The sequence below is a fragment of the Jaculus jaculus genome, chromosome 5, assembly GCF_020740685.1.
Source record: "Jaculus jaculus isolate mJacJac1 chromosome 5, mJacJac1.mat.Y.cur, whole genome shotgun sequence".
Classification (NCBI taxonomy): domain Eukaryota; kingdom Metazoa; phylum Chordata; class Mammalia; order Rodentia; family Dipodidae; genus Jaculus; species Jaculus jaculus.
The window spans coordinates 97,351,127-97,368,245 of record NC_059106.1 but is presented as its reverse complement, the minus strand read 5'-3'; the positions used below and the strand labels follow the sequence as shown (position 1 = coordinate 97,368,245).

At 44.9% G+C, this 17,119-nt stretch overlaps 1 protein-coding gene across 9 annotated transcripts in view; it reads right to left on the bottom strand.

The window, feature by feature from the left end:
• Positions 1-1,312: 1,312 nt before the first annotated feature.
• Positions 1,313-17,119, bottom strand: part of Atg4c (autophagy related 4C cysteine peptidase) — a 113,635-nt gene continuing 97,828 nt past the window's right edge. For all 9 annotated transcript variants that reach the window (XM_045150471.1, XM_045150470.1, XM_045150472.1 and 6 more), the window contains one exon: positions 1,313-2,508. In XM_045150471.1, coding sequence (XP_045006406.1) covers positions 2,335-2,508 — 174 coding nt within the window. In that variant the 3' untranslated portion in view covers positions 1,313-2,334. The remainder of the gene's footprint in view (positions 2,509-17,119) is intronic.

Genomic DNA, 17,119 nt, shown 5'->3' with positions numbered 1-17,119 from the left:
AGTGGGGCCAATAACAGGGCTATTTGGTACCTCTAAGCTTGTATACAGTTCTCAGACACTTATCATTGGAACCATTTGAAGGTATGAGATACCTCAACTAGCATATGTATTGGTGAATCCTGGAATACATTTGGTATTCAGAATAAACTGCAGCAGTTTACAGGAGGACTGCAGCAAGTACACACAGCTTAGAGGAGGACTGTAACATGTACACACAGCTTAGAGGACTGTAACGTGTACATACAGCTTAGGGAAGGACTGTACCATGTACACACAGCTTAGGGGAGGACTGTACCATATACACATAGCTTAGAGGACTGTAACATGTACATACAGCTTGGGGAGGACTGTACTGTGTACACACAGCTTAGGGGAGGACTGTACTGCATACCCATAGCTTAGAGGACTGTACCATGTACACACAGCTTAGAGGAGGACTGTACCATGTACACACAGCTTAGAGGAAGACTGTAACGTGTACACACAGCTTAGAGGAGTACTGTAACTGTACATACAGCTTTAGGGAGGACTATACCATACACACACAGCTTAGGGGAGGAATGTACCATGTATACACAGCTTAGGGGAGGACTGTACCGTGTACACACAGCTTAGAGGAGGACTGTAACGTGTACATAGAGGTTAGAGGAGGACTGTAACATTTATACCCATCTTATAGGAGGACTGTAACATGTATACACAGCTTAGATGAGGACTGTTACATGTACACATATCTTATAGGTCTGTAACATGTACACACAGCTTCGATGAGGCTACAGTGTGTAGACACAGCTTAGAACAAAGACTGTATCATGTACATTGGAGCAGCACCCCAGTGCCTTTGTTTTGATCCTGTAATTATGTGCTAGAAAATAATCAAGCATACCAATGGCTTTTAGATGTTATACTGCTTTGACATTCTTAGAAAATTATTACTGGACTGAATATGTCTAGATTATTTCCTGAATAAGGTAAATTTTTTGACTTTTTAAATTCAATATAACATTCTCCCTGGGAAATGTCAAAGGTGCATTGTTTCAACAGGCACAATGAAACTGTGCAAATACTGTTTGGGCTTCACATGAAACTCTAAACAAACAGTCCTCATATAAAGGAGATTAGTGACTACAGATTATGCAAACTGTAAATCTGTAGAGGTCACCTCCCATGCCAAAGCACGAAGCTCCACACAGCAAGATTTTGCTTTCAGAACAACATTATTTCCCTTCATTATAAATTGAACTCATCTGAGATAATAATTTTTCAAAGGAGAGGATTAAAATAATCTCAACATTAAAACCAAATGAGAGCATTTTATGGTCTCATATCTTTATTAAAGTATCTGTTTTATAATCTTGGCTCAATCATAACTCTTGTGTTTTTATATCACAAATTTGCCTTAAAGTAACACATAACACACGTAAGGCATATTTACATTGTAAACAGTCTTAGCTCCTAAACACCACTATACTGCTTTTTTACTATTTATACAAATAGTAAAATTAGAGAAGCATGTACTGATGTCCTTCCTGGTAATTCATCTTTAGATTTATAAGCTGTACAATAAGTTGAATTCCCATAAAAATTCACTTTTGAGATAGAAAACAAATGCTACTGCTATTTTGTAACTTCCTTTACCTGATTTGAATTAATCCAGATACTATTAACCTAGCCTTTAAATCTCTGGGGAAAAAAACAATATTTTAGAGCTGTCAACACAGCTCATGGTAGAGCATTTGCCTAAAATGGCCAAGGTTCTGGGTTCAGTCCCACACATAAAAAGAAACCCACAATACTCTAATTCATTCTTCATAAAAAGGATCAACAGCAAGCCCAACAAGTAGCCATTACAATATCCTATTTCTAAGTATTACCTAAGCTTAAAATCAATTGTATGCACATTTAATTATCAAGATATTTAAACCAAAAGCATTCATTAGTCATATGCACAACAGGAGGCTAGGTAGCTGGAAGATTCCCCCTCTGATCTTCTTTCATTAATTTGGTGACCTAACACTCTATATCACAAAACTTCTGGGGCAACAATGGGCTCAGGTAGGAGGCTTTGAAGATGAGAAGCTGACAGGTAGTGTTCAATCAGCCGATCTTTCATAAATAGGAATGCAACCAAAATCTTTTGTTACTTATTATTAAAAAGCAAGAGTCATCAAATCATTGCTCTTTCAGAAAAATATCTTTAGAGTTGTATATTTTCAAATGTTTTTTTGTAAAGACATGTAAAATAAAGAATCTGTGATAATAAACAGTTCTGAGTATACTTGTTACTCATTTTCCACCTAAACAAGCTCTTCTCAGTAAGCAGTGTATTCTTCTTCACAGCAGGACAAATTCCTCTGTGCTGAACCTTTTGACTCTTTGCTTCTCACCCTCTGGGAGCCGATCTAGCTCCTCCCCACTGTCTGCAGCACAAGGAAAATCATAGTCTCTGGAACGGCCATTCACAAAAGTAAACAAGGGATATTTCTCCTTAGAAGAAACTCTCAACACCTGTAAGAGACAGGACAAAGAACTGCTTACTGGGTGTGATAGTGCACAGTAGGACCACATGTCCACATTGCTGTTTTATAAAGCCCTGAGCTTGTTGGGTTAGCCTCCCTCATTCACATCACCCTCCCTCCCCCCATGCTTTGCTTGTCTTGGCCAAAAAATTAAAGTCGATGAGCACAACACAGTTCACCAATGGCAGAGCATTAGCTTCTATCCACGTTGCCAGTCACATCAGTCTGTGCTCAAACTGAAGAGTCAAGTCATGACTTAATCTTTGATTAGTCACAGCCAACAGAACAAATGACTGGTGAAACATAATGAACGACCGTGCCCACCATGCGCAAGAGCAGCACACTGAGTCCACAGCTCCATCCTAACCTCAGTTCTTCAACTTACCTAAGTGTGACCTTGGATAAATCACTCTACCTGTCATCTACAAGCCAGAGCAAATGACAGTCAATTTCTCTACTTCAAAGCATCATTAAAAAGGCTAAAAGCAACAATATAAAGCTCTTTTAAAAATTAAGGTTGATCTTCTCAGTGATTCATATATTAAAAAATAATTTGACTAAAACATTTCTGCAGTAATCTCGTAACATAAAAAGTGTTCTCCTTTAGAACAGTAATGGTAACAATTTACTTATTACTTCCTACAGTTAAGCTACATATGAAAAAAGTAGCCCCTAAAATTGTGAGTGGATACCCACCACCTTTCTGTAATGTAAGTAAGCATTAACTTGGGATTCAAATGCATTTTGAACAATTTAAAATCTTTGTATTAAATAAATTTTATTAAACAATTTTCATCTAAAATTGAATAAGAAATTTTCTCTGAAAATGTTTTAACATAGAAAATTTTCTTTATTTTTCTTTTTCCTTATGAAGTTTTTTAAGAGAGGTTTTCACTATGTGTCCAGGCTGGCCTCAAACACATGAACCACTGCTGCTGCCTCCCAAGTGCTCAGTTCACAGGCATACGCCACCAGGCCCAGAAGAAACAAACTTTTCTATTGGCAAACAGAACCACATGAAAATTCTGAGAAATGAGTTACAAAGAAAATACTAAAACATAAAATCAACAACACTTAGTTAAATACAATTTGTTTTCCAATGATAATTTTAGAGGTGATACTAAATTCTCCCAATTGTTAACATTCAACCAAAGAATCATCAAATTCAAAATACTTAATATTTTTAGATTCTTTTGAAACATGGCTTAAGCAGGCTGGTCTAACATACAGAAACAAATCTATGTTAAATAAATTGTATTTTATGATTGTTAAACAGTCAATGAGACACTGGACTGGAGAGATGGCTCAGCTGCTAAGTATTCCTGTGAGGGCCCAAATTTGAATCTTCAGAACCCACATTCACAAATGGCAAGGTGTGGAATTAGTAAGAGACTTGTTGTGAGGCAAAACAGACAGGTGAGTGATGGAGAGGGACACTCGACATTCTTCTCCAACTACATACCACACCGAAGGCAAGTGCATGGGGCACTGCATCCGTACACACACAGGAATATATCCCATACACACACTACATGCACACAAAACAAAGTCAGGTACTAAAACCAACACAGGTACTGACACTAGACCTTACAATTCATGCCTAGTTTCTAATTATACATTGCCTCAAGTTATCTTAGTTGCATCTTATGAAAAAGGGAGACAGGCAAAAATGTGAAGAAAAAAAAAAAAGAAAGAAAATCAAGAGGCAGAGGGACTGGCACTGAATATCCTCCATCAGTGGCCAATGGCTGAGAAATAATCCAAAATCAACTGTCATTTTATATACATTTAATGTGCCTTGTAAAAGTCCATAATCTAATGGGCAAGTAACCACAGTATAACATTTTCAGATCAACATAGCAAAGCTAACATTATAACCCCTACCTTCTGCTCAGGAGAAGAAAGAACGCTGGAGAGAAGGCTCGGTTGCTAAATGAGCTTGCTGTGTAGGCATGAGAAAGTAGGCATGAGAACGGCCTGACACTGCCTTTGAGTTCAAATTTCTAGATTCCATTTAGATAGCTGAATGTGCCTCTAGCTATGTGGAGCAGAAACTGAAGAATGGCTGTAGATTATGAACAGCAAGCTCCAGACTTGGTTACAAAGAAAACAAATGGGATGCCAATTGAGGGGAAACCGAAATTTTCCTTCAGTTGCTGAGGGAGAGTGCACAAGGTATCACATCAGCACACACGTGCATATACCACACAGACATACACACACACATCACCACCACCACCACCAAATCACACCACACCACACATACTATGCACACACACACACAAAAATCAAAATAGAAAAAGTCATTTGAGTTTATTTGTACAGGACTAAGTTGCTAATCTTATCAGATTTAAATTTGGGCCCAGGGGAAAAAGTCAAAAAGAAAACTTTTACCCTTTAATCATAAAATGCATTTTCTTCCTGCAAAGCCTTGTATCACATAAGATCACCTTAAGCATAACACTTAAGCTTTTAAAACCATCACTGGCACAACTTTTATGAGATTTATTTAAAATAACTTCAAAGACTCAAATAAAAAATATATAAAAAGTTTGTCCAGATTACTTAAAATTTCTCTCTCACAAAACCTGCAAACGTGGGTGTGTAGCAGCTATATCTACAACTGCCAAATCTTAGAAGGCATCACAATGTTTTTAGTAGGTAAATAGATAAACCACGGTACATCAACACAGTGGAACGTAATTTAGTGCTAAAGGGACATGCACTATCAAAGGCCACGTACAAACTTCAAACATGTATTACAAAGTGAGGAAAGTATATCAGAAAAGATATGTACTGTAAGATTCCAACTATATGACATTCTGGAAAAGGCAGAACTTTGGGCACAGTAAAAAGTTCAGTGGCTGGGGGAAGAGAAAAATGAATAGGCAGGAAAAAGAGGATGTTTATGGCAGTGACACTATTCTTTATGAGATTACAATGATGATATATATTTCAGAATGTTTGTCAAAACCCACAGAATACACAACATATAGCAAAATCCTAATGCAGATTACATTGGGGACTAACACCATGACAGTGTCAGCTCACTGATTATCACAAGTACCCCACTGCTATGGGGAAGAAACCTGTAGAAACTCTCCTCTGCTTAATTTTTCAGTCAACCTAAAACTGAAAACTAAAAGTTCTTATATCTATTAAAATATACGATAATGGGCTGGAAAAATGGCTTAGCAGTTAAGGCGCTTGCCTGCAAAGCCTAGGGACCCATGTTCGACTCTACAGACCCCATGTAAGCCAAACACACAGGTGACGCAAGTGCAAGGTTATACATGCATACTAGGTGGTGCAAGCATCTGGAGTTCAAATGCACTTGCTGAGGGCCTGGCATGGCAATTTTCTCCCTCTCTAAAAAAAAATACTTATACATGTACATATATGTACACACACACACACACACACACTCTCTATAGTGAACTGTTGAACTGAGATGTAAGCTAAGTGATAAACTACCAACACATCAATATGATACAATAAGATACAAGTAAGATGTATTTTTTAAATTTGCTTTTTGGGGGTAGGGTCTCACTTTAGCTCAGGCTGACCTGGAATTCACTATGTATTCTCAGGATGGCCTCAAACTCATAGTGATCCTCCTACCTCAGCCTCTCAAGTGCTAGGATTAAAGGCGTGCACCACCACACCCAATAAATTTTAAGACAAATAAAGATACTTGTTCTATTCAACAACCACAGATGAGTCTTATTGTAGTAACACAGTGAAGCTACAGAGGCTGCTTTGTTATCTAAGAAGAAAAGCACAGATTTCTCTCCAGGAGGTCAATATTTTATTACACTTTTATATACTGTGTGGACAGGTTTCAGAATCTACCAAGGAAAAGGCTAGCAGATAGTAGTTGAATAATTTTTCCTCACAAAGCTACTATTTGGAAGAATAGGAATAAAACAAGATTCTCTTTCCCCCATTCTAAAATCTTTTCCACTAGTGACTGCCCACATATGTAAGATTATAACTTGTCCAGGCCAATAGTCACTGCACTGGGGTGACAGCCTATGTACGGATTTTGTTCTTACATTAGCTTATAAGAAAAATAAAATATAGTAAAAAAAATCACCTTTGAAAAACCCTTTGGTTGTCCAAAGGGTGGCAGGAATAATTTATGTATATAGTCCTGTCAGTTAATGTGTAACGTGTAACCATGCAATATGGACTAACATATAGTAAGCCAGGTATTGTGGTTGACCCCTGAAATTCCAAGCACTCAGGGTGAGAAGTTTGAGATCAAGACCCTGTGTACAAAAACAAAGGTCAGTGTGCATTCAAGGTAGGGCAGGTGGATTTAAGAGGATGACCAACAGCACTACAGCTACATCCTATTCATCAGGAGAACATCCCAGAAATTCATAGCACACATCCATTTATACTTTACTCCCATATGTATCTAAATTAATGGAGCACTAGAAAAATGAGTGGGTGGGAACATATCACCACAAACATAATCAGAAGTTCCTAAGAAAAAAACAGAGAGGTGGATATATAAATGATAATGATGTCTATCCACCATCAGTTTATGAGGATGCTAGAGGACTGAAATCTTCTTTAGGTTGTGCAGTCAGAAAAGGCCCTGGCGTACCCATACTTTAATCTCTCTCTTTTTTTCTCTGCCTGTGTGTGTGTGTGTGTGTGTGTGTGTGTGTGTGTGTGTGTATGTGTGTGTACATATATATGTAACTTTATTTTATTTATTTATTTTGGCTTTTTGAGGTAGCCCAAGCTGACCTGGAATTTACTATATTGTCTCAGGGTAGCCTTGAACTCACAGCAATCCTCCTATTTCTGCCTCCCAAGTGCTGGGACTAATGGTATGTGCCACCATGCTTGGCTTGCAAATAAAAATATTTTTTAATGAAAAAAAAAAAAACCTGGCTGATATGTAGTAACTGCATGAGCCTGAGCAAGTCACATGACCAAACTGTCATTTTCCTTAGCTACATCTACTCAAGAGTTGTTGTGCAAATGAAATGTGACTGTCTAAGAAGTACTGAGAAGATTACCTGCATCTAATATGTTGGCTTTATCATTGTTAGGGCTGTTATTATCAAAACATAGTCTCTGGCATTTATTTTTTGTTTTTTTATATTTTATTTATTTATTTATTTGATAGAAAGAGGCAGAGAGAGAGAAAGAGAGAATGGGCATGCCAAGGACTCCAGCCACTGCAAATGAACTCCAGGTGCATGTGCCCCCTTGTACATCTGGTGTACGTGGGTCCTGGAGCAATGAACCAGGATCCTTTGGCTTTGTAGGCAAATGCCTTAACTGCTAAGCCACCTCTCCAGCCCTAGTCTCTGGCATCTACTAAATATATCCGCATATACTCATTTATCTTCAATGCCCATTTCATATTTTCCTAGTGAAACTATAAACCCAGAAGATTTTATAAGAAATCAAGAATTCTGATCATTAGCTCTTGGGAGGAAAAAAGATTTATGAGAGGAAACCGTCCCTCATATTTTACTTGGAGAACAAAGAATAATAAGGAGTATCTCTAGGCAATATCATCATGAATGTAAGTGTGAGACAAAAAACTGATTTCAAAAAGACAATTACCAAAAAAGTGATGGATATGGGAAATTGTACACCACTGGAGAAAAGAGGAATGTTTACCTGAGAAGACAAAGCAAACTTAATCTTTTTTCTTTAAGACTACTGAGTAAAATTTGCATAGAGGCTGACTTCAGGTGCGTGTGTGTGTGTGTGTGTGTGTGTGTGTGTGTGTACACAGAGAGAAGATGGAGAGAGCATTTTTCCACAGACACATCGAAGAAACATTGTTAGCTCTCTACCACCTGAAATAAATATTAGTCTATTATGAATTACAGATTCCAGTGCTTATGAGAACATATTCTTTTTTAATATTTTATTTATTTATTTGAGAGAGAGAAAGAAGCAGATGGGGGAGGGGGAAGTGGGCACACAAGGCCTCTAATCACTGCAAACAAACTCCAGACACATGTGCTACCATGTGTATCTGGCTTACATAGGTACTGGGTGGGGATCAAACCTTGGTCCTTAGGCTTCAGAGGCAAGTGCCTTAACTGCTAAGCCATCTACTTAGCCCCACATATTCTTGAATTACTGTACATACCTCAGAAAATTTGCATAAAATAAGTGAGGTAATGTAAACTTACAGTATTTAGAACAAAACCTCACAAATGCTAAATTTGGATTGAGTACCCTCTAAGATCACTAGGATTTAATGGCTGTAATAAGAAATCCTTTGTAGCTAAAGGATAATTGTCTATACAGTTTTTTCTTGTATTGACTTTCATTTCCTAATATTCACATTTTTCTTTACAGTTTGGTGGCCTCAAACACCAGTACTATCAGGCAATATACTTGCCATTAACAAAGAGTATTTTAATTGATAATAAGCATTGGGTTGAAAATAAATAAAAGAAGGCAAGGTCATGTTAAACAGAAAGCATGTCAAACTGCTTTCTAAATATATATATTTATCCCCATAGATGAGCACTGCTTGAAGTCTTGATCACATAAATTTCTTACTACAGTGGGTAGTGGCTAATGCTGAGTTGCATATCTGGCAAAACCGCAGAGAAAAAGTAACTGCTGTGGCTCAGCTTCAAAAAAGACACCCTGCACCCCAGACTCAATCACATGGAAGAGAGGGCAGAAAGAATGTAAGAGCAGGAGGATGGGAGGACGACAGAAAAATATGCTGTCTTTTGGTTAAGACATGGTTATTACAGTCATGAACTGAAAGAAACTGGGTTCTCCTGCACAAGATTAAGCCTGTGAGAATTTTGCCCCTGCTAGGGGAAGGGCCCCGACCAACACTACCAATACTAATAATGGATGCTAATGGTGGCCAGGAGAGAAAGAATTAGGTTCATCAGTGGTGTAGCCATTGGTAAATTGCCCATTCCACAGTAAATAACATTCCACCATGACCATGCAAACAAACTTAATTTAATTTGATTGGTTAAAAAGGGGAACATGAATGTAGGATGGGGACCAAAGGGGATAAGAAGAACATTAGAGAAAGTGGGAGAGAGATGAGAATAACTTTAGGGAAAAGAACAAAATATATTATAGACATCTATGAAAATGTCAAAATGGAAATAAATTTTAAAGAAAATAACAAAACTTTGAAATAAAGAGAAAAGAAAGGGAGGAATAAGATAAAACAAAAACATTCCTCATCAGGCTATTAACAAGATAGCAGAGAAGATGCAAGCTGATTTAAAAGGTTGGAGAGAGGTACTAAAAGACATCTGTGGTGGATGAGCAGGTGGGAAGAGGCGTGGACAGAGCACCTGTGGTGGATGAGCAGGTGGGAAGAGGTGTGGACAGGACACCTGTGAACATGAACAGGCGGGAAGGGGTGAGGACAGGACACCTGTGTAGAAGAACAGGCGGGAAGAGGTGAGGACAAGACACCTGTGGTGGATGAACAGGCGGGAAGAGGTGAGGACAGGACACCTGTGTAGATGAACAGGCGGGAAGAGGTGAGGACAGGACACATGTGGTGGATGAACAGGCGGAAAGAGGTGTGGACAGGACACCTGTGTAGAAGAACAGGCGGGAAGAGGTGAGGACAGGACACCTGAGGTGGATAAGCACGCGGGAAGAGATGTGGACAGGACACCTGTGTAGAAGAACAAGTGGGAAGAAGTGAGGACAGTACACCTGAGGTGGATGAGCAGGTGGGAAGAGGTGTGGACAGGACACCTGTGTAGATGACCAGGCAGGAAGAGGTGAGGACAAGACACATTTGGTGGATGAACAGGCGGGAAGAGGTGTGGACAGGACACCTGTGGTGGATGAGCAGGTGGGAAGAGGTGTGGACAGGACACCTGTGTAGATGACCAGGCGGGAAAAAGTGTGGACAGGACACATGTTGTGGATGAAGAGGTAGGAAGAGGTGTGGACAGGACACCTGTGTAGAAGAACAGGCGGGAAGAGGTGAGGACAGGACACCTGTGGTGGATGAGCAGGCGGGAAGAGGTGTGGAAAGGACACCTGTGTAGAAGAACAGGCGGGAAGAGGTGAGGACAGGACACCTGTGTAGAAGAACAGGCGGGAAGAGGTGAGGACAGGACACCTGTGGTGGATGAACAGGTGAGAAGAAGTGAGGACAGGAGACATGTAGTGGATGAACAGGTGAGAAGAGGTGAGGACAGGACACCTGTGTAGAAGAACAGGCGGGAAGAGGTGAGGACAGGACACCTGTGGTGGATGAGCAGGCGGGAAGAGGTGTGGAAAGGACACCTGTGTAGAAGAACAGGCGGGAAGAGGTGAGGACAGGACACCTGTGTAGAAGAACAAGCGGGAAGAGGTGAGGACAGGACACCTGTGGTGGATGAACAGATGAGAAGAAGTGAGGACAGGAGACATGCGGTGGATGAACAGGTGAGAAGAGGTGAGGACAGGACACCTGTGTAGAAGAACAGGCGGGAAGGGGTGAGGACAGGACACCTGTGGTGGATGAACAGATGCGAAGAGGTGAGGACAGGACACCTGTGTAGAAGAACATGCGGGAAGAGGTGAGGACAGGACACCTGTGGTGGATGAGCAGGCGGGAAGAGGTGTGGAAAGGACACCTGTGTAGAAGAACAGGTGGGAAGAGGTGAGGACAGGACACCTGTGTAGAAGAACAGGAGGGAAGAGGTGATGACAAGACACCTGTGGTGGATGAACAGGTGAGAAGAAGTGAGGAGAGGAGACATGTGGTGGATGAACAGGTGAGAAGAGGTGAGGACAGGACACCTATGTAGAAGAACAGGCGGGAAGAGGTGAGGACAGGACACCTGTGGTGGATGAACAGGTGTGAAGAGATGGGTACAGGACACCTGTGTAGAAGAACAGGCGGGAAGAGGTGAGGACAGGACACCTGTGGTGGATGAGCAGGCGGGAAGAGGTGTGGAAAGGACACCTGTGTAGAAGAACAGGCGGGAAGAAGTGAGGACAGGACACCTGTGTAGAAGAACAGGTGAGAAGAGGTGAGAACAGGACACCGGTGTAGAAGAACAGGTGGGAAGAGGTGAGGACAGGACACCTGTAGTGGATGAACAGGCGGGAAGAGGTGAGGACAGGACACCTGTGTAGAAGAACAGGCGGGAAGAGGTGAGGACAGGACACCTGTGGTGGTGGATGAACAGGTGAGAAGAAGTGAGGACAGGAGACATGCGGTGGATGAACAGGTGAGAAGAGGTGAGGACAGGACACCTGTGTAGAAGAACAGGCGGGAAGAGGTGAGGACAGGACACCTGTGGTGGATGAACAGGTGCGAAGAGGTGAGGACAGGACACCTGTGTAGAAGAAGAGGCGGGAAGAGGTGATGACAGGACACCTGTGGTGGATGAACAGGTGAGAAGAAGTGAGGACAGGAGACATGTGGTGGATGAACAGGTGAGAAGAGGTGAGGACAGGACACCTGTGTAGAAGAACAGGCGGGAAGAGGTGAGGACAGGACACCTGTGGTGGATGAGCAGGCGGGAAGAGGTGTGGAAAGGACACCTGTGTAGAAGAACAGGCGGGAAGAGGTGAGGACAGGACACCTGTGTAGAAGAGCAGGTGAGAAGAGGTGAGAACAGGACACCGGTGTAGAAGAACAGGTGGGAAGAGGTGAGGACAGGACACCTGTAGTGGATGAACAGGCGGGAAGAGGTGAGGACAGGACACCTGTGTAGAAGAACAGGCGGGAAGAGGTGAGGACAGGACACCTGTGTAGAAGAACAGGTGGGAAGAGGTGAGGACAGGACACCTGTGTTGAAGAACAGGCGGGAAGAGGTGAGGACAGGACACCTGTGTAGAAGAACAGGCGGGAAGAGGTGAGGACAGGACACCGGTGTAGAAGAACAGGTGGGAAGAGGTGAGGACAGGACACCTGTAGTGGATGAACAGGCGGGAACAGGTGAGGACAGGACACCTGTGTAGAAGAACAGGCGGGAAGAGGTGAGGACAGGACACCTGTGTAGAAGAACAGGCGGGAAGAGGTGAGGACAGGACACCTGTGTGGAAGAACAGGCGGGAAGAGGTGAGGACAGGATACCTGTGTGGAAGAACAGGCGGGAAGAGGTGAGGACAGGATACCTGTGTGGAAGAACAGGCGGGAAGAGGTGAGGACAGGATACCTGTGTAGAAGAACAGGCGGGTAGAGGTGAGGACAGGATACCTGTGTAGAAGAACAGGCAGGAAGAGGTGTAGACAGGACACCTGTGTACAAGAACAGGCAGGAAGACGTGAGGACAGGACACCTGTGGTGGATGAATAGGCGAGAAGAGGTGAGGACAGGACACCTGTGGTGGATGAACAGGCAGGAAGAGGTGTGGACAGGACACATGTGGTGGATGAACAGGTAGGAAGAGGTGTGGACAGGACACCTGTGTAGATGAACAGGCAGGAAGAGGTGAGGACAGGACACCTGTGTAGAAGAACAGGCGGGAAGAGGTGTGGACAGGACACATGTGGTGGATGAATAGGTAGGAAGAGGTGAGGATAGGACACCTGGGTGGATGAGCAGGCGGGAAGAGGTGAGGATAGGACACCGGTATAGAAGAACAGGTGGGAAGAGGTGAGGACAGGACACCTGAGGTGGATGAACAGGCGGGAAGAGGTGAGGACAGGACACCTGTGTAGAAGAACAGGTGGGAAGAGGTGAGGACAGGACACCTGTGTAGAAGAACAGGCGGGAAGAGGTGAGGACAGGACACCTGTGGTGGATGAACAGGCGGGAAGAGGTGTGGACAGGACACATGTGGTGGATGAACAGGTAGGAAGAGGTGTGGAAAGGACACCTGTGTAGATGAACAGGCAGGAAGAGGTGAGGACAGGACACCTGTGAAGAAGAACAGGTAGGAAGAGGTGAGGACAGGACACCTGTGTAGATGGACTGGTAGGAAGATGTGTGGACAGGACACCTGTGTAGATGAACAGGCGGGAAGAGGTGAGGACAGGACACCTGTGTAGAACAACAGGTGGGAAGAGGTGAGGACAGGACACCTGTGTAGAAGAACAGGTGGGAATAGTTGTGGACTGGACACCTGTGTAGAAGAACAGGCAGGAAGAGGTGAGGACAGGACACCTGTGGTGGATGAACAGGCGGGAAGAGGTGTGGACAGGACACATGTGGAGGATGAACAGGTAGGAAGAGGTGTGGAAAGGACACCTGTGTAGATGAACAGGCAGGAAGAGGTGAGGACAGGACACCTGTGTAGAACAGTTAGGAAGAGGTGAGGACAGGACACCTGCGTAGATAAACTGGTAGGAAGAGGTGTGGCCAGGACACATGTGGAGGATGAACAGGTAGGAAGAGGTGTGGAAAGGACACCTGTGTAGATGAACAGGCGGGAAGAGGTGAGGACAGGACACCTGTGTAGAACAACAGGTGGGAAGAGGTGAGGACAGGACACCTGTGTAGAAGAACAGGTGGGAATAGTTGTGGACTGGACCCCTGTGTAGAAGAACAGGCGGGAAGAGGTGAGGACAGGACACCTGTGGTGGATGAACAGGCGGGAAGAGGTGTGGACAGGACACATGTGGAGGATGAACAGGTATGAAGAGGTGTGGAAAGGACACCTGTGTAGATGAACAGGCGGGAAGAGGTGAGGACAGGACACCTGTGTAGAACAACAGGTGGGAAGAGGTGAGGACAGGACACCTGTGTAGAAGAACAGGAGGGAAGAGGTGAGGACAGGATACCTGTGGTGGATGAACAGGTAGGAAGAGGTGAGGACAGGAGACATGTGGTGGATGAACAGGCGGGAAGATGTGTAGACAGGACACATGTGGTAGATGAACAGGCGGGAAGAGGTGAGGACAGGACACCAGTGGTGAATGAACAGGTGGGAAGAGGTGAGGACAGGACTCCTGTGGTGGATGAACAGGCAGGAAAAGGTGAGGACAGGACACCTGTGGTGGATGAACAGGTAGGAAGAGGTGAGGACAGGACACCTGTGGTGGATGAGCAGGCGGGAAGAGGTAAGGACAGGACACCTGTGGTGGATGAACAGGCGGGAATAGGTGTGGACATACTCCTGTGTAGAAGAACAGGTGGGAAGAGGTGAGGACAGGACACCTGTGTAGAAGAACAGGCGGGAAGAGGTGAGAACAGGACACCTGTGGTGGATGAACAGGTAGGAAGAGGTGATGACAGGAGACCTGTGGTGGATGAACAGGCAGGAAGAGGTGAGGACAGGACACCTATGTTGGATGAACAGGTGGGAAGAGGTGAGGACAGGAGACCTGTGGTGGATGAACAGGCGGGAAGAGGTGAGGACAGGACACCTGTGTAGAAGCACAGGTGGGAAGAGGTGAGGACAGGACACCTGTGTAGAAGAACAGGCGGTAAGAGATGAGGACAGGACACCTGTGGTGGATGAACAGGTAGGAAGAGGTGAGGACAGGAGACATGTGGTGGATGAACAGGTGGGAAGAGGTGAGGACAGGACTCCTGTGTAGAAGAACAGGTGGGAAGAGGTGAGGACAGGACACATGTGGTGGATGAACAGGTAGGAAGAGGTGAGGACAGGACACCTGTGTAGAACAACAGGTGGGAAGAGGTGAGGACAGGACACATGTGGTGGATGAACAGATAGGAAGAGGTGAGGACAGGACACCTGTGGTGGATGAACAGTTAGGAAGAGGTGAGGACAGGACACCTGTGTAGAACAACAGGTGGGAAGAGGTGAGGACAGGACACATGTGGTGGATGAACAGAAAGGAAGAGGTGAGAACAGGACACCTGCGAGGAATGAACAGGTAGGAAGAGGTGAGGACAGGATACCTGTGGTGGATGAACAGGCAGGAAGAGGTGAGGACAGGACACCTGTGGTGGATGAACAGGTGGGAAGAGGTGAGGACAGGAGACCTGTGGTGGATGAACAGGCGGGAAGAGGTGAGGACAGGACACCTGTGTAGAAGAACAGGTGGGAAGAGGTGAGGACAGGACTCCTGTGTAGAAGAACTGGCGGGAAGAGGTGAGGACAGGAGACATGTGGTGGATGAACAGGCGGGAAGAGGTGAGGACAGGACACCTGTGGTGGATGAACAGGTGGGAAGTGGTGAGGACAGGACTCCTGTGGTGGATGAACAGGTAGGAAGAGGTGAGGACAGGACACATGTGGTGGATGAACAGGTAGGAAGAGGTGAGAACAGGACACCTGTGTAGAAGAACAGGTGGGAAGAGGTGTGGACAGGACACCTGTGTAGATGAACAGGCGGGAAGAGGTGAGGACAGGACACCTGTGGTGGATGAACAGGTGGGAAGTGGTGAGGACAGGACTCCTGTGGTGGATGAACAGGTAGGAAGAGGTGAGAACAGGACACCTGTTGTGGATGAACAGGTAGGAAGAGGTGAGGACAGGAGACATGTGGTGGATGAACAGGCGGGAAGAGGTGTGGACAGGACACATGTGGTGGATGAACAGGCGGGAAGAGGTGAGGACAGGACACCTGTGGTGGATGAACAGGTGGGAAGAGGTGAGGACAGGATTCCTGTGGTGGATGAACAGGTGGGAAGAGGTGAAGACAGGACACCTGTGGTGGATGAACAGGTGGGAAGAGGTGAGGACAGGACACCTGTATTGGATGAATAGGTAGGAAGAGGTGAGGACAGGACACCTGTGGTGGATGAACAGGCGGGAAGAGGTGAGGACAGGACACCTGTGTAGATGAACAGGCAGGAAGAGGTGAGGACAGGACACCTGTGGTGGATGAACAGGTAGGAAGAGGTGAGGACAGGAAACCTGTGGTGGATGAGCAGACGGGAAGAGGTAAGGACAGGACACCTGTGGTGGATGAACATGCGGGAAGAGGTGTGGACATACTCCTGTGTATAAGAACAGGTGGGAATAGGTGAGGACAGGACACCTGTGTAGAAGAACAGGCGGGAAGAGGTGAGGACAGGACACCTGTGGTGGATGAACAGGTGGGAAGAGGTGAGGACAGGACTCCTGTGGTGGATGAACAGGTAGGAAGAGGTGAGGACAGGACACCTGTGTAGAAGAACAGGTGGGAAGAGGTGTGGACAGGACACCTGTGTAGATGAACAGGCGGGAAGAGGTGAGGACAGGACACCTGTGTAGAACAACAGGTGGGAAGAGGTGAGGACAGGACACTTGTGTACAAGAATTGGCGGGAAGAGGTGAGAACAGGACACCTGTGGTGGATGAACAGGTAGGAAGAGGTGAGGACAGGAGACATGTGGTGGATGAACAGGCAGGAAGAGGTGTGGACAGGACACATGTGGTGGATGAATAGGCGGGAAGAGGCGAGGACAGGATACCTGTGGTGGATGAACAGGTGGGAAGAGGTGAGGACAGGATTCCTGTGGTGGATGAACAGGTGGGAAGAGGTGAGGACAGGACACCTGTGGTGGATGAACAGGCGGGAAGAGGTGAGGACAGGACACCTGTGTAGATGAACAGGCAGGAAGAGGTGAGGACAGGACACCTGTGGTGGATGAGCAGACGGGAAGAGGTAAGGACAGGACACCTGTGGTGGATGAACAGGCGGGAAGAGGTGTGGATATACACCTGTGTATTAGAACAGGTGGGAATAGGTGAGGACAGGACACTTGTGTAGATGAACAGGCA